Source organism: Notamacropus eugenii, chromosome 3 (assembly GCF_028372415.1).
Source record: "Notamacropus eugenii isolate mMacEug1 chromosome 3, mMacEug1.pri_v2, whole genome shotgun sequence".
Lineage (NCBI taxonomy): Eukaryota > Metazoa > Chordata > Mammalia > Diprotodontia > Macropodidae > Notamacropus > Notamacropus eugenii.
Genome location: NC_092874.1, coordinates 62,796,303 through 62,817,533, shown reverse-complemented (window position 1 = coordinate 62,817,533; position 21,231 = coordinate 62,796,303). Strand labels below are relative to the sequence as shown.

At 42.2% G+C, this 21,231-nt stretch overlaps 1 protein-coding gene across 1 annotated transcript in view; it reads left to right on the top strand.

Annotated features, from left to right (window-relative positions):
- Positions 1 to 203: 203 nt before the first annotated feature.
- DNAJC1 (DnaJ heat shock protein family (Hsp40) member C1) overlaps positions 204 to 21,231 on the top strand; it is a 258,434-nt gene continuing 237,406 nt past the window's right edge. Inside the window, exon 1 of the mRNA XM_072651691.1 lies at positions 204 to 1,795. Coding sequence (XP_072507792.1) covers positions 1,637 to 1,795 — 159 coding nt within the window. The 5' untranslated portion in view covers positions 204 to 1,636. The remainder of the gene's footprint in view (positions 1,796 to 21,231) is intronic.

The window sequence follows — 21,231 nt, the reverse complement described above, 5'->3', positions numbered from 1 at the left end:
ACTGAGAGGAGAGGAGGGCACTGAGAACCTCCTAAAACTCTGATGCAAGTTTGAGTAGTGGTGGGGGGGAGGGGAAGTACCCCACTGGGGGAGAGGACTACATTTCCCATGAGACTGTGTACAACTCCCGTCATGCCACCGCAGAGTTACTCCAACTCTCCCCCTCCCTCCTCTTCTCTCTCTCTCCCTCTCTTTCTCCCCCAACCCGTCTCTGTCTCTCTCTCTGTGTGCCTCTCTCCTTCCCTTCTATCAGTCTCTGTCAGTCTCTCTCCCTCTCTCTGTCTCTCCCTCTCTGTCTGTGTCTCTCTCTTTCTGTCTCTCTCTGCCTGTCTCTGTGTGTCTCTCCCTGTCTCTGTCTCTGTCTCTCTTTCTGTCTGTCTCTCTCTCGCTCCTTTCTCTCTGTCTCTCTCTGCCTGTCTCTGTCGGTCTCTCTCTCCCTCTCTCTGTCTCTCCCTCTCTGTCTGTCTCTCTCTTTCTGTCTGTCTCTTTCTCCCCCAACTCATCTGTCTCTCTCTCCCTCCTTTCTCTCTGTTTCTCTCTGCCTGTCTCTGTGTCTCTCCCTGTCTCTCTCTCTATCTCTCCTTCCCTGTCTCTCTCTCCCTGTCGCTGTCTCTCTCTGTGTCTGTCTCTCTGTCTCTCTCTGTCTCTCTCTCCCCAACCCCTGTCTCTGTCTCTCCTTCTAATCTCACAAAGATAATTCCAGAAACTTTCCGCCTTGGTTCCACAGTCTCACCCCGCCCATGTCCCACCTCCTTTTTCTCCTGCCTGACCCTCAGGTCCACAGGGCACGGGCTGTCCCAACTCACCTCCGCTGCTATTATGGGTGATTGTTAAACACCGATTCAATCAAGGTCAAGTAGGATCGTTACTGGGGGGCGGGGGAAGGCTGGGGTGGAATCTTTGCAGGACCGGGGACATCTTTGAATGAAACCTGACTTGTCACTTATAAAAAAAGCGAGCCTGCCCCGGGGCCTGATGAACTGGGGGCCCCGGGTCAAACGAAGGCCCTCTCCCAAACCTAAACTATGTGGGGAAGGGAAAGTCCAGGAAGAGCGCCGGGGGAGGGGGAATGTGCCCGCTCTTGGAGTCACTCCTTCCATTTCCCGCGTCCATTCTAGATTCTAAGTACAGTTGGGGACGCGAGGGGGCGGGGCGGGGCGGGAGGGAGGCCGGGGACCCGGAGCCCTCCGGGTGTCTTCCTGGGGAGGCCGGCTTTACCCCCACTTCCGGTCCTGTCAGCCTCTCCCGGGGTTGCTAGGAGACGTGAGATCACCGGAAGCTCGACCCCTGATTGGCTGAGGAGAGGGAAAGCCACGCCTCTTTCCTCCCCCGACCTCCGCCTCCCCGCCCCGAGCCTAGCCCTGCTGGCTCCCCCAGCCCCTCGGCCTGGCCCGGGAGAGAGGGTCCGCGGGCAGCTAGAGCGTGGGCGTCCCTCCCCTGTCCCGGGCGCCAGCGGGCTGAGCCGCCTCGCCCCGCGCGTGGCGGGGTCCGGGTCTGACGTCCCTGTTGTCCTCCACCGGCGCGCCCGCCACGTCCGCGCTCGGGTTGTGTCCGCGGCGGGGAGGAGGCCGTCGCGCGGCGTGGCTGGCGCGGAGCTCGGTGCGTGGAGCGCGAGGGAGCCCGGCACGCGCGGGCCATGACGGCGCCTTGCCCCGGGCTCCGGCGGCCGGCGCTGCTGCTGCTGCTGCTGCTGCAGTGGGTGCCCACTCGGGCTTGGGAGAGCGCGGACCTGGAGCTGTTCGACCTGGTGGAGGAGGTGCAGCTCAACTTCTACCACTTCCTCGGCGTGCAGCAGGTAAGCGGGCCGCGTGGGCGCCACGCGCGACCCTCCAGGCTGCCGCGCTCTAGGGCCGGGAGAAGCCGGGGGCACGTGGGTGCCTCTGCCGGGGCGAACGGGCCCCCCTAGGCGGGACCGATTCCCCCCGTGCCCTCCACTTGGGCTGTCACTCAGCTCCACCCTTCTGGACCAATAGGGGACCCCCTTCTCTGGCGAAGAAGAACCCCGCTTTCTCCACCCAGCGGGACTCGGGTCTCCCGGTCTCCTTTTCTGGTCTGGCCCCATCCACCGGGGTCTAGGAAACCCCCTCCCCTGCTCCTCTGACTCCTCCACTGCCCCCCTGACGGGGAGGGTACCCCGACTTTCAGCCGCTCCTCCTTCCTCCGAAGTGAACCCCGCGGGGGCAGCGGGGTCCTGCCCCCGGGGTGTGATAGCCTTGCTCACCCTCGCCCACGTCCCTCTTCCCTGCCCCTTTCAAACAGGGCTTGCACCGAGTCTTGCTCCCAGTCCCCGTTAGCTGGAGTTTTGGGGGTTCTTTCGTTTCTACCCCCTCCTACCCTGTCGTTTTCACTAACGCTGTTTGGGGTGTGCGCGAAACCCTGGGTCTCTTCAAGGCAAGGGCCAGGGTAGAAAAGGTGCCGGGGCACAGGAGAATGGGAACTGGTACTTTGTGTTCTAAAGAAGGAAAATAAATTGGCTTTAGTTTGTTAGGGATGATCATTTGCTTTTTTAAATTTCTAGGGTTCCCCCTCCCCGAGGGGTCACTAATAGTACTGGTACCCAGGAAAACAGATAATCCACCTCACTCCTTTCAGATCTTTAAGGTAGCAGTCTCACTACTTCCTGCGAACTGGATTTACCCCACCTGTAAAATCCATTGAGGAGGAAAGAAATGAAATTTACTGCCTCTTTTAAGTGTAGGCAGGCAACACGTTTTTTCCCTCACATAGGTAAGTAGAAGTTTGCCCGAAGTACCAAACTTAGAAGGAGAGGGAATTTAACCTTCAAACATTCTGTTTTCCTTCCAACATTGAATATATAGCACTTAATTGCCATGTCACCATAAGCTTAACATTCTTTCTTTCAAGAGCCATGAAGTGTGAGCATTTCACACTTCAATCCATATGTGCCGGTTGTTATGTAATAACTGTCTGTGTGTTTCTGGGCTGTCACCCTGCACCACTTACTGCCTTGCTTTCAAAGTCCATGAACTTTCAATCTATGTAAAAATAAGTTAGTGATCCTATTGCTTTAGAAACAAACTCATAATTCCTAGACTATGGAAAGTGTTTAGAATTCATTGTGGCTTCTTTAAGTGGTTGCACAATAGCGTACGTTGCTTTATGACTCAATTTATGTTGTCTTTTCCTTGGCTTTTACCACAAGTAACACCAGAGATAGACTGGGTCCTATACCTTTTTACAAAAGAGAATTCAACTATACTTGCTGTATAATTCATTAAAGTATACATTCTCAGAAACCTAAATGCGCAAATCCAATCAGATCTAAGAAAATGGGCTGTCAGTGTTTTGGAATCCAAGTTATATGGTATAATTTAGCATATGGTATCATATAAAATTTCGCTTATAATTTTATGCAACTTATTTTGCAAAGTTAATTAGGCAGGGGACAATTTGAAGCAGTCAACCATAAAGGAAATGATGAGAAATAAAGAAATGTAGCACTTGGGAAGAGACTTGTTTAAGATGGAGATTGAAACTCTGTAGTAGAGAGAAACAGAAGGACGCAGAAAGATATTTTAACTGATGGCTTTCCAGTCCATTGTGATATCAAAACTGGTAAAAATAGACCAGTAGGAGTGTTTTGCTAATTAAGAGGAGGTATTGGCTGTAATAACTATTTAAATACTTAAATACTTAGGGCATTTAAAAGCAGATCTTGAAATGATTTAGGAGACTTCTTTAGTTTTTTGCAACAAATCAAACATTTATTAAGTGCCTACTGAATGCAGGACTCTAGCCTTGGAGCAGGCTTTGGGTGATCTCTTCAGGTTAGATCCTGTAGACAGAGGGGTTAGGGAAGTGCTTTATGAAAGTGGTGGTGTGCTGGCCCTTGCAGAATGGGTAGAATTTCAATAGGTAGAATTTAGGGGAAACTGGGCCTGGAGGCAGGAAGACTCATCTTCCCGAGTTCAGATACTTACTAGCTGTGTGACTCTAGGCAAGTCTATTAACCCTGTTTGCCTCAGCTTTCTCATCTGTAAAAATGGGCTGGAGAAGGAAATGGCAAACCACTCCAGTTGGACACAACTGAAATGACTGAACAACAAGAGGGAGAACTGAAGCAAACCTAGGCTTTGTACTCTCTTTTTTAAAAATTTAATTTAATTTTTTTTTTACATTTTAAGTTCCGTACAGTCTCCCCCCCCCCCCTCCTTCCCCACCCCACCCTAGAGAAGGCCACCATTTGATAAAGATTTATAAATATATGTAAAACCATACTCTGGGTCCTTCTGTTTATCAGTTCTTTCTCTGGAGGTGGATAGCATCTTCCTTTTATAGGTTCTTTATAGTTGATCTATAGAACTCAGAATAACTTGGTGGTCCACAATTATTCTTTGAACAATATTGCTGTTGCTGTATGCAAGGTTCTCTTGATTCTGTTCATTTCACTTTTCATTATTTCATGCAAGTTTTTCTAAAAGCAACTAGCTCATTATTTCTTATTCTGTCCCAAGCTCAGCACTCTCCAGTCCCGGGGTGTGTTTAGTGATGAGTGGATAGGAGCAGGCCTGCCATCTATTTAGGTCTAGAGCCAGAAGAAACTTTAGAGGTCATCTCATCCATCCCACCCTCCCTCATTTTATAGAGAAGGAAACATCCTAGAGAGTGACATGCCAGTAAATAGCTGAGTCAGCATTTGAACCTCCTGATTCCCAAACAGGATTATAGATTTGGAACTTGAAGGGAATAGTTCAGCTCTCTCCCTCATTTTGCAAATGCAGAGACTGAAGTTCAGATTAGTCACCGGGAAGGAAGTGCTTCCATTAAAGTCAAAATATTGAGCAATTAGAAAGGCTCATTGGTGTGATGCTGTGGTAGGTGGGGCCTTTAGAAATCAGAAGAGATTGATATCACCAGTTTTTCCTTCAAATTCTCTTTCTCCCAGGTTCGTAAAATGTAATTAATTTTCAGCTCAGAATCAGTTTTGCATCCAGATCTCTTGGCAACTAAACACAGCACTTAAGGAGACCGAATGCTTAATGCAGTATCTCTGTCCTCCTATAGCAGTTCGTTCATTCTTTGTCTCCTCCCAAACCAGGAATTTGGCTATAGCCCTCTTCTTACCTCCTCAAGGCCATTGCCCAGGGATTTGCATCATTCACTCTGCTTCTTTCCTCCATTGGGTTACATTCCTCTCTCTTACTACTGGGGAGCTACATGCCAACTACCCCTGAAGCACAGGTTTGTTCAAGAGCCTCAGAGCTGTGCACGTATGGTTGATTGATGAGGGGGAGGAGTGGGATGGCCACGGAAGTGTCATTCAGGCTTGGCCTTTTCCTCAAAAGTACAGGACAGTTCCTGTTTAGTCCTAATAGTCCAGTAGGTTTTGTTTTTTTCAGGGAAATTGACTTGATTTGGGTGGAAGGGAGGCAGGGAAAAGGGAAGAAATATATGCTTTAGCAAAATATTTTTTGCAGAGAGCCAAAATTCTGGGCCCGTAAGCAGTTTAACAAAGGGGACATCTCTTTCCCAGGATTTTGAAAAGTGATCTCATCACATACTTTGTGGGGTTATCTCTCTCTTTTTTTATTTTTTAAGGCATTCAGGGAGCTATCAAGGTCATATGCCTTTGTCAACATTTTGGCATACATGGTCTCTTTGGGGATCGTGGCTTTTTATATATTGTGCCAGGGTTGTGGAACAACATAATCCCCAAAGAATTCAAGTTGAGGATGTGAGAAATGAGCTCAACTCATAAGCCCCCAATTGAGAAAAACATGCTCACCTTAAATAAAGAACACTCCTTGTGAAATCAGGAAAGTTTCCAAGGGAGGCTGCAGGAAGGCTGTAATTTGTTAGACCAATCCAAGCCCTTTATGCTGTTTCGAATATTGGACCTCCCACCACACCATCCATTGGCTATGTGACTTCATGTTCTCCTCTCTGATAGACTTCCCCTGAAACAGTTCTGTCAAGCCTGCACAGAAGTTTCTGACCTTTTAAACCTGACCATGCTAGGTCACAACTCCGATCACTTAAAGCTGGGAGTTTTAACCTGTGGAAACAGAACTCCTTACTTGTTTCCCACAAACTGAGAATCACCCAAAAGGCACTGTGGAGGTACAGGTGGACCTGAGCAGGCTGAAATGTATTATAAACAAGAAATGATGGAGGAAAACTTATTGTAAAAGAAGTCATCCGTGAAATGTATGATGGTCTGGTGACATGGTAGGTGCTGGAGAACCAACAGGCAGCCCTCATGCTGGCATCCATGGGATGTCAAATGAACATGAGGAAGGCCTGCCAGTACCTTTGGTAGACTTACTGTAAAGGACATGGAAGACAGCTGAGCAGGATTGGCAGGTGTGGAGAACTTGTAAAATTTGTTTCACTGAAGGAATTTCTACATTGATGAGATCACGGATCCATGGAAGGCCTGGAGTACCATCTACAGCACATACAAGTGCCAAATTCAAACTGTTCTTTGAATGATAGCCTTAGCAAGCTAAGGGGTCTCCAGTTTTGCAGTTGTCCATTATATGATACAATTAGCTGCCTTCTCACACCACCAATTATTTTAGACTACTATTGATATCAGTAAGAAATCTGCTTAGTTTCTCTACTGCTTTGCTTATGATTTAAATGCCTGTTGAAGCTTATGGCGATTCAAAAAAGCGATTACCGTATGATGACTGGGCTTCTGCAGCAGCTATCACTGAGCTCCTACATGTACACACTCACTACTCCCTGTTCCAGGCCTTAGGGAGTTATAAAGTTGGAATGAAATGTGCTGACTGCCTTCAAGCATTTGGGTCTTATCTATTTGATAGTGACTATTTGTCATTTACTTCAACTAGTATTTTCAAATTCAGATTTTATATTTGGCAGTCTTTCTCAGGTGTGAGATGATGCCTTGCACAAATGCATCAGGAGCTAGGATTGCCCATTGTTGCTTATGGAATAAATAAAACCGTCTTTTCAGTTGAGTCTCTATGTGCTCTTGATTTTTAGTTTTTATTCCTCAGTTTCTTTTTGTCAATGGAGTTAAAAATACAATAAATCCTGGGTGATATGTGCTAATTTTGAGAGCAAAAAGTGGAAAAAAATATAAAGCAATGGCTGACATTCCAAAATTGTATTTTCTTTGGAATGCCATGAAAAGGATATTTTGCACCCTTTTGAAGATAAGACTTTATGAAAGAACATATTCCTCTTATGCTGATGGGATGAGATGAGGCTAGACCTGTGATTTCATTAATACAGGAAATCCTGACGAGGAAACTCGTCCTGTCAATGAAGATCTGTACTTTCTGACATAAGAGTCTTAGGAAGTTATGTGGGACTCTGGGGTCACACATTTAGTATGTGACTAGCTGAGATGAGTCTTGAACCTGGGACTTCTGGCTCCAGAGGTCAGCTTTTTATCTGCTATTTTATACCACCTGTGTCAATGTTAAGATGAATTTATTTTTACCAAGCACACTTGGTTGCCAGAGTGTCAGGTTATGAGAAGCCATCATGTTGAACTTTTTCTCAACTAAATTGGAGTAGTATCAAAGTTCATACAATTGATATCTCTTTCTAATCACTTTTCCAAATAGTAGCTCTTCCTGGGTTAGCTGATCGGTTGTTCTTCTTCTGATTGGCCATGACAACATTTTTTTACCCTTGAATATGCCCCATCAGTGTACGAGAGTGGTAGGGTTGTCCTCCGGAGTCTGTGGCATATAACAGTCATGCCTAGGATTCTAGGGATTATTCTGAGAACAGGGGTCTGTAAAGAGAGAGAAGCTCACACTGTCTCTGGAAATGCATCGTGTGCCTGTCAGAATCCATTCAGATTTGGTTTTGTTTAGTCATTCTTCTCCAGGCCACGTGTTTCAATGATCTTGAGGAACTTTTTTTCATTATTGGGCACTGTATGGTCAGGTTGGCCAATTATACCAGTGGATTGCAACTTTAATTTGAGCTTGACTTAAATACTTGGAAAATAATGTTGCTGCCTTGTTTTATATAGGGTTAAGCAGAAAAGCTAAAGAAGCTCATTCAATTTGGGAAAACAAAGGATGTTAGATTGTGATGTAATTAATAGTAATAAAAGCCTTTAAAGAGTGATATAAGATTTGCAAAGTAATTTTACAAGTATTTTCGATTTGTCCTCACAACAACCTTAGGAGGTATAGATGCTGTTGTTACCCCCATTTTATAGATGAGCAAACTGAGGCAAACAGTGGTTTAATGGTTTGTCCAGGGTTATACAGCTAGTAAAACTATGAAATGCTGGATTTGAACTCATGTCTTCCTGACTTCAGGTCCACAGTTCTATCCACTGTTTCACCTAGCTACTTTAAGATTCGTGGCTATACTAAGTAACGAAATTGATTTTCTCTTATGACTTGTAAACTAGGTTTGAAAAAAGCAGCCCCAGAAGTGTTTTAAGCAGTGACAGCATCTTTGAATGTCTCCTGCGGTGACAACTTTGAAGAAGGCATCACTCCTTTGTATCTGTGAAGTCTGATATTATTTGGTTTTTGTTATTTAAATGTCTTATTGCTTTGTAGCCACATCACTTACCACGGGGATGGAGAAACTTTTTAAATGATTACTGCTTGGGAGACCAAGTCAATAGACTGGCTGTTTAGATAATGATTAGAACAGCGAGCATGAGATCATTTGTTATGTTGGTTGTAAGGGTGTGCTTTGTGATAAGCAACATATTTAAATGTGAATACTTTAGTGTATCTATAAGTAAGTAGGTGGCTTAGAGGATAAGTGCTGGAAGTCAGGAAGACTTCCCTTCGTGAGGTCAAATCTGGCCTCATGTACTTTCTAAGTATGACCCTGGGTGAGTCACTTAACTGTTTGCCTTAGTTTCCTCATCTGTAAAATGAACTGGAGATGAAAAGGATACTCTAGTATCTTTGCCAAGAAAACCTCAAACGGGGTCATGGAGAGTCAGATATGACTGAGCACCAAAATTATTTGTGACATTGATTTATGGGTACTGCTTCTAAAAGTATAGATTGGAATCCATCTACCCTTTCTCAGTTTTTCTGTGCAATACTGATATGAATTGTGAATCCTCCGTAGAGTACCTACTTAATTCCTAAGAGGTTTTCTTTTGGTTCTTTGAATATTCCACAGTGTTGTAGGTTGGCCCTGACTCAGACTTGCTCCCCTAGTAGTTTAGATCTGATCTTGGAATGAAACAAGACACTTGCAAGTTATTCAGCAGTGAACCAAGGAGATTTACTTGACCATAGCCTATAAAGGAAATTCCACAAGGATATAGCACTTAGCTCAGGTAGAATAGGACACATACTCCCGCCCCCAATATCCTTTAAAAAACTCATCTAAGTCACCAGGGAAGAATGTGGTGATTTGTCTGACCTTGGGACATCTATCAAGTCTAAAGGGCCCTGATCCCTCATGTGCAGCCTTTTTATTCCCTTTTGTGACGAAGAAGCCATGTATATATGACTCAAGAGATAAAGGGGACATGTATGAGGGAGAAATGGAAAAAGACATAGAATATTTTAATTAGAGGGAACCTCAGAGAGTGTGTGGCCCAGCCTCTTCCCTAATTCATAGCTCCTTGGCAAATAGTCATTGTTTGAGGATTGGAAAGTTAGTACCTCATGAAGCATCCCACACTATTCTTCAGAGCTCTTACAAGACTTGACTTTATATTGAGCTAAAAATTGCTGCCCAGTGACCTCCACCCATGGACCTAGTATCTGCTACCCCAAAGATGATGCCTATTTCTTCCTGCGTGTGCTGGCTTTTCAAATAATTGATAAGAACTATCATGTTGCCCTAAGTCTTGTCATTTCAAAGTTAAGCATGCCCATTCTTCTGGCTGTTCATCATGTGATATGGTTTTCAACTTCCTTTGCCATACTGGTCCCTTTTTTTGAATGCATTCTATTTGTCAATATCTCTTTTAAACCAGGGCACCCCGAACCACACACACAATACTCCAAGTTTGTTCTGACCAGCAAAGAGTAGAGGAGAAACCATGAGATCCTTTACTGTGGCTTTGCAGCAGCCATATCAGACTTTTGACTAATGATAATAATGGAATCTATATGGTACCCTATAGTTTTTAAAGTACTTTACAAATATGATCTCATGGAATCTTCATGGACCTCAGCCAAATTGCAGTTAGATTTTGATTGTCATCCAAGATCCCCCAAGCCTTTTCCACATAACTGTCTTTAAGCTAATCTCTTCTGGCTTGTACTTTGGCTTAAAAAATCAATTGCATAAGTGTGTAGTACTTTGCATTTATTATTATTTAAATTTAATGTTAGATTTGACCCATTGTTTTTACTGGTTGAAATAGTTTAGATACTGATTGTGACTCCACAGATTAATTATCCTTCACAGCTTTGTGCCATCAACAAATTGGTTAATAAGCATAATAACTCACTATAATGTTTTGCAGTTTACAAAGTACTTTTCTCACAACAACCCTGTGAGGTAGGTAGTTTTATTATTATCCTTACCAAATAAATGAAAAAATTGAAGTTAAAAGGTTTAATTACTTTCCCTAGGCAGCCAGGTGACATGATGGATAGAGTGCTGGTCATGGAATTGGAAAGACCCAAGTTCACCAAGCTCCTGGACAAATCGTTCAGCCTCTGTCTGCCTCAAGTTTCCTCAGCTGTAAAATGAGGACAATGATAGTACCAGCCTCTTAGGGTTGTTAAGGATTGTGGTAAAACAAAGTGAAGTATTTATGAAGTGCTTAGCACAGTGCCTGGCACATGGTATCTACTTCATAAACCCTTTCTTCTTTTCTTTTTCCTCTGTCTCTCTCTTTTTCTCTCTTCTCTTTTCTCCCTCTTCTTTTCCCTCTCCCTCTTCCCCCCGAGTCTAGGTCCACTTTAGATGGTCAGCATGTTAACTTTGATTCTAGAATGTGGTGCCCAGAATTGAACAAAATACTGTGTGATTTGATCACACAGTACAACAAAACTATCGCCATCTTTGTCCCCGTTAATGAAGACTGCTTTAACTTTTTTGACCACCATGTCTCACTGTTCATTCAACAGCCATTATTAAGCACCTACTTGTGTATAGGAGGGGTTGGGGGAGAGAAGCAGGCTTTGTATAAGCTCAAGAAGTTTATATCCCAGTAAAAGTATAAAATGGTAATGCCATGATAGCACCATGATAGGAGCATTATATTTAAAAGAAAACAAGCAACTCAACTGTACTTTACAAACATACAAGTCATGAGTAAACCTATTAAGAGTGCATTCCTGGGTTGATTTTTTTTTTGGTGGTTACATTTTAGAGTTTTACCATACACTGTTAATGTCTCTGTCTCAGTTTCCAGCTACCCCTCTGGAGAAGAAACCAAGTCTGACCAGCTTGTATCAGGATCCTAATTTGTCATTCAGACTATTCATCAGTGGCCTCTTGTTGCATGACCAGCCAACTTTCCCTTTCTGATCATGTCTGCCACTGATAATGTCTTCTCTTCCACTTCCAATTAGGAACCTATCATTGGGAACATAGTGCAGCTTACTTAGGTTCACTAGACAACTTTCCATCGTACACTGGGTTATATATGTAATTTTTGTTTTTCTAGGATCATGGTGTTCAGTGATTCATAGTCATGTAGCAGCACAGAGACAGACATTTGCAGCATTAAGCATTTTGAGATCAGTGAAAGCATTGCAGTTTCTAAAAGGAATCCAGCCCAAACTCTTCCTTTTGCTTAATTTCTGACTCAGTTTGTTGTGTATTTGTAGATACACATATTTATACACTGACATGGCTGACTCTTTGTTCAGTTATAGTCGAGGGCTCTAGATAACATATTTTTTTCCCTACTGTTAGTGCTTGGTTGCTGTTAATACAAGCTATTTGCATTTAGGAGCATTTGGAGAACCTTTCCCTCAATAGGAAACACTTCTTTTAAATAATTTTTTTATTTGGATTTTGTGCAGGTCATGATAAATTCCCAAGGAATGATAAACACTTTAGGTGAATATGTTTCCTTTAAAAATTTTTTTCCTTTCGTAGTATTTGGCAAATTTGTGAAAATTTTTTTCACTTATATCTGACAGAGTCTTATATGATTTTGAAATAAGGTGGGAAATACTTTGTCTGATGGGAAAACCTCAAGGCTGCATCTGATTTACCAATACTTTCTTAAACTTATCCAATACAGTGAAATCTTATTTTTTACACCTTAGTCATTTGTGTGAATCTAAGTGTTCAGTGGCTCCCTGTTAACCCTGGGATTAAACATGAAATGCTTTCTCTGGTACTTAAAGCTCTTTACAGCTATCTCCTTCCTACCTTTCCAGTGTTATTATTATGCTTAACTCCTTCCACATACCCTGCAGTCAATTACTATGTTCTGCGTGCTGGTTCTCACACACGCAGGCCTCCTCAACTCCAGGCCTTTTCACTGGCTGCCCCTGATGACTGGAAGACTGTCCCTTCTCACCTAAACTGCAGTGCTCTCCTTTCTCGCCTACACCAACCCCAATCTCTCGAACTTGGGATCATTATAGATTTAGAGCTGGAAGGAATTTAGAGAGTATCCCGTTCAAGCCTGTCATTTCTCGAGGAGGAAACTGAGGCCCCAGACTTGTAGTTACTTGTTCAGTACCACTTAAGCAATAAGCATTACCGACCATCTCCTGACATCTCCTGCATGTCCTGGAGGCATGTCCGAAACAGACTGTATGATGTTTTCCCCAAGCCCACCCTTCCTCCAAATCCACCTTCTTTCTAGTTTGGTATTTAAAACCCTCCACAGTCTGGTTCTCACCTATCTTTCCTGTCTTATTTCATGTGACTCTTATTGTAGAGCTACCTTAGCTGCTGCCCACGTACAGCATTCTCTCTCCCAACTTTGTGCCTTTGCCAAGTGGGATGCTCTTCCTGCTCTCCTGTGCCTCAAGACTCCTACCCTCCTTTAAGCATGAGGGCTACCTTCTCCAGGAGGTCTTTCCTGATTCCCAAGGTGTTAGCACACTCCCCCTCCTGAAATTACTTGTATTTATGGAACCATGTACATCTTGTATTCCTCCTCAAAGGCAGGTACTGTTTTGTTTTTGCCTTGGGAACCCCAGTACCTAGCCTAGTGCCTTGCACATAGTGAGATTTGAACATGTCTCTTTCCTAACTCGTGATCCAGCACTCACTATGCCTCATGCCCCTTCTTAGCTCCCTTTGCTTGAATCCTCATTTCCATCCCTTCCCTAACTACATCTCTGTCCAAGGCCCTTCACCGCCTCTATGGGTGATCTGCCTCTTAGTCCCATTGGCCTCGGTGGCCATCTCCCTGAACACAGATGACTCCCAGGCCAGTCCCAGCTTCTCTCTAGAGCTCTGGTTCTGTGGCACTGATTGTCAAGTCCTTCAAGCTGCATGTGCCATAAGCACCTCACCATGTCGCACACAGAAGTCACTGTCTTCCCCCCCCAGACTCTCCCCTCTTCCAAATTTCTCAGGACAGTGCAATTCTTCCAGTCACCAGTCATGACCTCAGTGTCCCTTGGCTCCCCAGCTCACAGACTCAAAAGTCACTTCGCCTTGTTCATTCTCTCTCTCCAGCTTCCCTTTCACTTAGGCAACTACTGACCTAACTCATGCCCTCCCTTCAGGATGGTTACCTTGTCCTGGAGCTTCCTCATTGGCCCTTTTCTCAGGTCTCTGCTCCATACTCCACTCAGCTGCCAAAGAAGTCCACTTTAAGCCCAGGTCTTACTGTAGCACTCTCCTGCTCTGTAACCTCCAGTGGCTCCCTATTGCCTCTAGAATAAAATCCATGCTCTTTCTGTTCCTCATTTAAAGGCTTTCACAACCTGACTGCCACCAAGCTTAGTGTGCATCATTCTCTTTGTTTAAGCCACACTGACTTTGCTTTCTCACACCTCTCTGGGCTTTTGTAGTCTGTCCCCCATTCCCAGAATGTACTGCTTACCTGTGCCTCTTAGGATCCCTAGCTCCCTTCAAAGTTCAGCTGAAATGCCACCTCTTACAGAAACACTTTCCTGAGCCCTCTAGCTTGCTAATACCTCCTTCCCAACCCCCCACTATTCCCTTGAGTTTACATTATCTATATTTTGTTGATGCTCATTATATACATGTTGTTTCCACAGGGAGAAGGTAAGAGTCTGGAGAACAGAGAGTTTCATTTTTTGGCTTTCTATCCCTCGCCCATAGCAGGTGTTTAAATGAATGAATCCGTCAGTCAATAAGTATTTGTTAAGCACCTACTATGTGCCAGGCGCTGTGTTAAGTGCTGGGGACCTCAAGAAGGCTTCAGCATGGATTTCGCTTACATCTGAGAACCTTTCTTGAGAGAAGATCTTATGTGGCTTGCAACAGGCATAGACTTTTCCCTTGTTACATGACTAAACCATTGTTTTCCTATGTATACATTTTTCTTATGACATTCTTCCCTTCACTTCTAGGCAGTTTCTCATTTGTAATATATTACAACTTGTTTTTGTTCACTGTGTACCACACAGTTGCCTTTGGGTGATCTTCCCCTGAAATTCTTTAGATTGTACTCTGTAACACAACATCCTTGGAAGAGTGCTGATGTGAGAAAGAGGAGCCTTGAGGAGTCCTTAAAGATATGGCATCATAACCTGCTCTTTTCATCCCGTTCTATTCTAAGCTCGGCTCATTTTTCATTTGTAGTGCCTGTCCAAGTCCTAAGTGTTGATGGACGAACTCGAAGGTTTGTCGATCCAACTGCATATTATAGTTTGCACTTTTTTTTTTTTTTTAAGAGTTGGGCTGAACTCTTTTAAGGAATTTTTGGATCCGACCGTGCATTATGTCTGCAAAGTTCTAGGGCTCAATACATTCAGTAGTATGTCATCTGTAAATAGGAATATTTGTAGGGACCACATTATGCACAGGAAATCCCTCATCCCACCTACTTGGACTTTGCACTCTACATGCTGCATGACATAAAACTCCTTAAAGCATATGTCTTCCTCTTTTATGCCTCATTTGCTACTAATAATCAGTGGGTCAGTGAACAGTTATTTCTGTTGTTACACCTTTCTGGGAATCTTGTATGATTTTGACACATGTATAAAAGGCACCTTGTTGATGAGAGCTTTAAAGATGGCATTTTGTTCAACAGAATCAAATGGTTTTTATACTTAACAATAGCACAGTGGGATATTATACTGTATACATTTCCATCAATTGTATGACTATAAAAATGTGGTCTGTTGTTGTTGGGGGTGTAAGCTCAGTTTTCACGTGGACAGTCTCGGGCAGGTAAAAGTGAGGACTTCTAAACCTCAGAGTTCTCACAAGGCCCCCCAGGGAACAGCTGGGAATTGAGGCGTGAAACACGGGCTGTCTCGTGCATTTCCACCTCTTCTCAGTGGGAAACTTGCTGGGGAGAGCATCCCACCCTTGAGATTGGCCAGTGGTCTGAGCATACCTGTTGTTAATTAGCTAGGGGCTGAGAGCAGGCACGGTATTCACGTGCAAACTATGCAGCGGGAGAGCTTAAGTAGGGACAGGAAAGCCTGAAGGCCCCCTTCTGGATGCGGAGTCCCCTCCAGTGGCTCTTCTTGCTGCAGGGCCCTTGGAGGGAAGAGGGTCCCTCCCCTCTTCCACTCCCATCCTCTTGCTGTATGATCCTTGCCCCTTGGGAGGAGGAGGATTCCTCTCTCCTGAGGAAGAATTCACCCTGCACATGTAACTAAGACCCTGAATAAAGCCTAACCCTTGTTTGACTCTGGAAAGTCTCTCCGAAGACCTAGACTCGGGTAGCTCATCGGCCTCTAGGCCGAACATGTTGTAGAGTATACACACACACACACACACACACACACACACACACACACACACACGGGCTGGCAGTTTCTGAACTTCTCTTGACCTCTTTTAAAAAATATATAATAAAGTCTAAGATTTTTTCCAGGTTTTTGGTCTTCTTCAATCTTCAGTACCCTCAAAACCATCACCTCTTTATGTATCTGGTCTAGTCTAGATAGGTGGTCTTTCCTTTTTTTCGTCAGTGGCATTTTTGCTTCCTTTTCAAGCACATCTTAGGACCCTCATGTTCTAGTCCAAATGTAGTAGATCTACTCACCTTGATAATAAAAAGAATTTGTAATAAAAAATGTTTTCTATGGGGTTTATGTAAGAGAGAAAATAGACCCTTGATTGATAGTTGCTTCTGTGTTTTTGATTTGGTGGTAGAGGTGGGGGGTGGGAGGAGAATAATGATACTGAAAGATCTTTTGAAACCTTCTCCACTTTGGAACAAGGGGCAGCTAGGTGGTGCAGTGGATAGAGCATCAGTACAGGAGTCAGGAGTACCTGAGTTCAAATCTCACCTCAGACACTGGACACTCACTAGCTGGGTGACCTTGGGCAAATCACTTAACCCCAGTTGCCTCATCCTGGCTCATCTCCAGTCATCCTGATGAATATCTGGTCACTGGATTCAGATGGCTCTGGAGGAGAAGTGAGGCTGGTGACCTTCACAGCCGTCCCTCACTCAAAACAAAGTCAAGTGCAAGTCATGTCATCATTTCTCTGATGGCATGGTCTTCTTTGGCAACAAAGGACGCACACACACTTTGGAACATCTTGAATAGTGTGTCACCCACAGCAAATATTTCTTCCATGTGGATTTGGATCATGTCAGCTGCTCTTCCTTGATTTCAATTTCTCTGCTTGCTTGTGTGGAAACTGCTCAGATGTTGAGAATGCTTACCCTAGAAAAGTTTTGAACGTCTGTTCCACTTCACATTTATTTGTTGCCATTCTCGTGCTACCTATTTGTTTGGGGATGATCTGACTCAGCTGGTTCTCATTCTGAACACTGAAAATTTATTTTCCTTCCGCAGTTTTTTGTTGTTTATGAGACAGTACTGTTCATAATTTCCCACCTTTCCTCCTTATATTTTGCAAGTTAGCTCATATTCTCAAATAGTGTTGCTCTTGGCTGCTGTTTCGCCATTTCACAACCAGGTTAAATGTCACTGGCAGATTTTGTTTAGGAGCTGTTTTGTCTTCTTTGCCTAGAATGCTATGCCTCCTCATCTCTAACTGTTGGCTTCCTTTAATGCCCAGTTAAATTTCCATCTTCTACAGGAAACTTTTCTTGGTCCCTCTTCATTCCAGTGTCTTCCCTCTGTTATTTATTTCCTATTTGTTCTGTTTATAGTTTCTTTGTATATGTTTGTTTGATTGTTGTCTCCCCTATTAGATTGTAAGCTCCTTGAGGTTAGGGGTTGTCTTTTGCCTCTTTTTGTATTCTCAGCTCTTAACTCAGTGCCTGGCACATAGTAGGAGCGTAATAAATGTTTTCTTGATTGATTGATTGGTTACAGTGACTTAGAAATGTTGATCTTCAGAAGTCTGTGGCACTTATATTATCCATTTTCCATTTTCCCAAGTCAACAACTTGTCCAAGTACATTGGGTTAAAGTTGTCATAACTGAGCATAATGTTTTTGTTTTTTTTTAATCTTTATCCTTCTGTGGAGATGTTGGCTTGGAACTTTAACTAGATGATCTGACTGCACATAGCCGATTCTGAAATTACTTCTATATTGATAGACAATCATTTTGTATGCATTAAGATACTGACCTTTTTATTTTTTGTGATGTTGGTTAGTGCTTGCCGTATCTAATTCCTTCAGATGCTTTTTGAATGAAATATTAATCATATGCCAATGAAAGACAGCTGAGTGATCTGTGAATCTTTGTCTTCTTAAAGCTGTACCAATCATATTTTCCAGTGTGTGTGTGTGTGTGTGTGTGTGTGTGTGTGTGTGTGTGTGTGTATAGCCATCTTTCTCCATTCTTCCTTCAAAATGAAGTCATTGAGTATTGAGGAATTGATTTCAAGGATTTTGTGGAAGTTTCTGTAGAATTTTGTTTTCTTATTTTTTTATCTTCAGCAGCAGATTTTAGTGCCCAAATTGCATTTATCTTCATGGTGAACTTTTTGGAGAGATGGCAAAGTATCCCATATCTCCACTAGCCTTTCTATGCATAGTGAAATCTACTTTCCCGTTTCCCTAATTCATCTCTCTGAGGATAATCCATCCTTTCATGTGCTACTAATTTCTAAATGTCCTTTGATTTCATTTGTGGTAAAAATGTCAATACAAATATGGCTCAGTTCCTCACGAATTATCACCTAATTTATCTTTCAACGTTTATAGGATTAGATGTCAAATGAATGTTTGTACATGGCATAAAAACCTTGTGATTTTTCTTGATTTGCTCTTTTATCAATTTACCCTCATCCCCGCTGAAGCCAAGGGAGCGTTTGTACGTTGATGCTTCATGGATCACCAAGGCCACAGAACCGATGTGTTAGTGATGAGTCGAGTCCTCCTGCAGCAGATGCAGGTTTTCCATTCTTACTCAAAGGCTTTTCATTTTGTTGGTAGGATATACACTCTGCTGGCAGAGTCCTCAGACCCAGGTTCACTCCCATTCTATAATGAAGGAATCCTGGATGTAGGACTTTTATAATGATCACCTCTCTTCCCAGAACAACGGAGCTTGTGATTTCATTGTGAAGAATAAACATTTATCTGCCTTTCATAAGTCTTTATGGTTAAAGTTTACTTCCCCCACTTCATCTGTAGTTTTAATAATGCATGATTGTTTGATTGTAGTTTTAAGGGGTCAAAATGAGCGTGGAGTAAAGAAGCATGAATTGATGTGAAGTAAGCAAAACCAATAAAAAGAATGTGCACAATGACTGCAGCAATTAAGATGAAAAGAATTCCAGTGCCAGCAACAGAATAATCAGAGGTGAATTCTCATAACTTGTAACAACCAAGCCAGGCCCCAGGAATACTTCTTGTCCGACATGGGGAACGATGTCTGTGGAATGCTGAATATGAAGTCACACTTTAGAAATGTGTTACTCAGTTTTGTGGAACTTTTTTTCACCTGGTTTATTATTTTGTTTTAATAGAGCTGACTCTCAGGGGGTTGGGGGAGGAGTACAGCATGAAGTACAGGTGATACAAAACAAAAGATATCAATAGAACTTTATATTTTAGGTTAATAGAAATGCTTAACACAGCTGTTCAGGCTACATGAAATAAATAAAACTTAGGTGTCAGCACTTGGGTAAATATAATTTAGAAAGTCATTCCCTAGAATTATTTTTCTTTCTGTAAATCCCATAATTTATAGATACTCAGAATGCTTATTGAATCTAGTCCTTTGGGTGTAATAAACAGCATAAAATCTTAAATAATACTTTAACAATTTTTTATTCTTAATTTCCATCTATATTCACAATATTTATTGACCTATTTAAATAATTTAGTTCCTTTTAAGTAATATAACTATTTTAGGGTACAAATTTATTGTGAATTCTGGTTCTCCACCAAGGTACCCAGGACACAATTGGTACATTTTAGAATGGAGTAGACCTTTAATTTATTCATATTATACTTTTACCGCAGAATTTAAAAACAAATTTAAAGCGTTTTAGGCCAGTGTTGTAGTACATGATGAAATAGGAGTTTCTAATTTTTTTTCCTGTGTTCTAGCTCCCTTTGATATTTCTATCAAATTCCTTGTGACAGGAGGGGAAAAAAAAGACAGACTTCCTTTGTGACATGAGTAATTATTTAATCATATAACTAACTGAAGGTTCTACATCTGGTTTTATAGGGCAGGTATACATCTCACAAAAAAAACCCTTTTTTTCTGGCTGTTCCCCTTATTGAATCGTCTTAGAAGAGAACTCAAGGGTTGATCAATTCTCTCCAGGGGACCTTCTAAAAGGAGAGGGCTCCTTTTTTTTGGGGATTGGTTTATTTTTCAATTGACAGATTTTGTTCTAGACATACACACTGTCTTAAATGTGAAAAACTTTTGTAAAATTTGAAGCCTCAAAAGCAAAAGTGCAAGTGCATATTAAAGCAAAATATTCACAACTTTGCCTTTTCTTCAGTTTTTTTGTACGTGAATAAGTTTCCTAAAATTATGTTAAGAAATTCCCCTCTTCTAATCATGGAGTTTCCTCCTCTCCTGTAAATGATTTACAGTGTAGAACAGGACAGCTGGCAATCATTTCACCGTATTCTGAAGCACTGTCACAATTAGTCAGTAATTGTTTTTTTTAACTATACTGTTGGTTTAATTTTATTTGAACAATTATATTTATGCTACTGTAATTTTTAGCCCAAAAGTAAAACTTCCATTTGAATCTCCTGAATTGTTTGTTTTTCTTTACTCAAGATAGAAGCTTTATTAAACAAATAAATTAGGGTTAGATGTAATATGCTTCCTGCTTTATAAAGGTAATAAAATGCCAAGTAACTGTACATATTTCTTCTCTATCTGTTGTAGTTTTCACTGATTTTATTCTAATCAATAATGTGTTGCATATCAGGACGTACAACCATCAGTATTAAAGCACATGTTTTTCAAGGGTGATGGAAGTAAACAAAATATTTTTACATATAGTCTACGTGTAGCCCAAGTATAAGGAATTTTGGTGATTTTGGGAAACAAGTTATCAAAAATGCCTTGATACATAATAAGTTAATTTTAACGTCTAGTGTGTGTGCTTGCTTACGTATTTATACATGAGTAATTTGAGGCCTAAACAGGTAAAGAAACCTACTTGATAGTAGCACTGAGTTTTCAAGTGGTGATTGTGACGTCTCAAGGGTTAGGTCTGTACTGCATAATTTTAAAAAGAATTTTCTGAATAAAAGCTAAAAAATTAAAATACTCAGCACATAAGAAGTTATATACTGTTAATTGTAAATCTCATATATCTTAAATATTTGACATATATAAAATATATCTTAAATTTTACTCTTATAATTTATCCTCTTCATATTTATTCTGTGTTTAATTATTTAAGTACTTGTCTTTCTCATTAAAATATAAACTCAGAGCCAAGATGATGTAGTAAAGGCAGGGATTGCCTGAGCTCTCCCAAATTTTCCTCCAAACAACTTTAAAATAGATCCTCAAAAAGAATTCCAGAGCAGCAGAACTAATAAAGAGATGGGGTGAAACAGTTTTTCAGCTCAAGACAACTTAGAAAGTCAGCAAGAAAAGTCTCGTCTTACAGGAGTGAGAATAGAACAAAGTGCAGTCCAGCACAGGCTGTGACCCAGCAAACCAGCAGCAAGCCTTGGGGTTGGGGGAAGGGTGACTGAATCAGCTGCAGCAGGCAGTGGCAGCTCCTGGAGCTCTCAGCCCACGGACAGTAAAGGGGTCAGAAGGCTGGACAGAAGGAAATTACAGGAAATCCTTTGCTGGC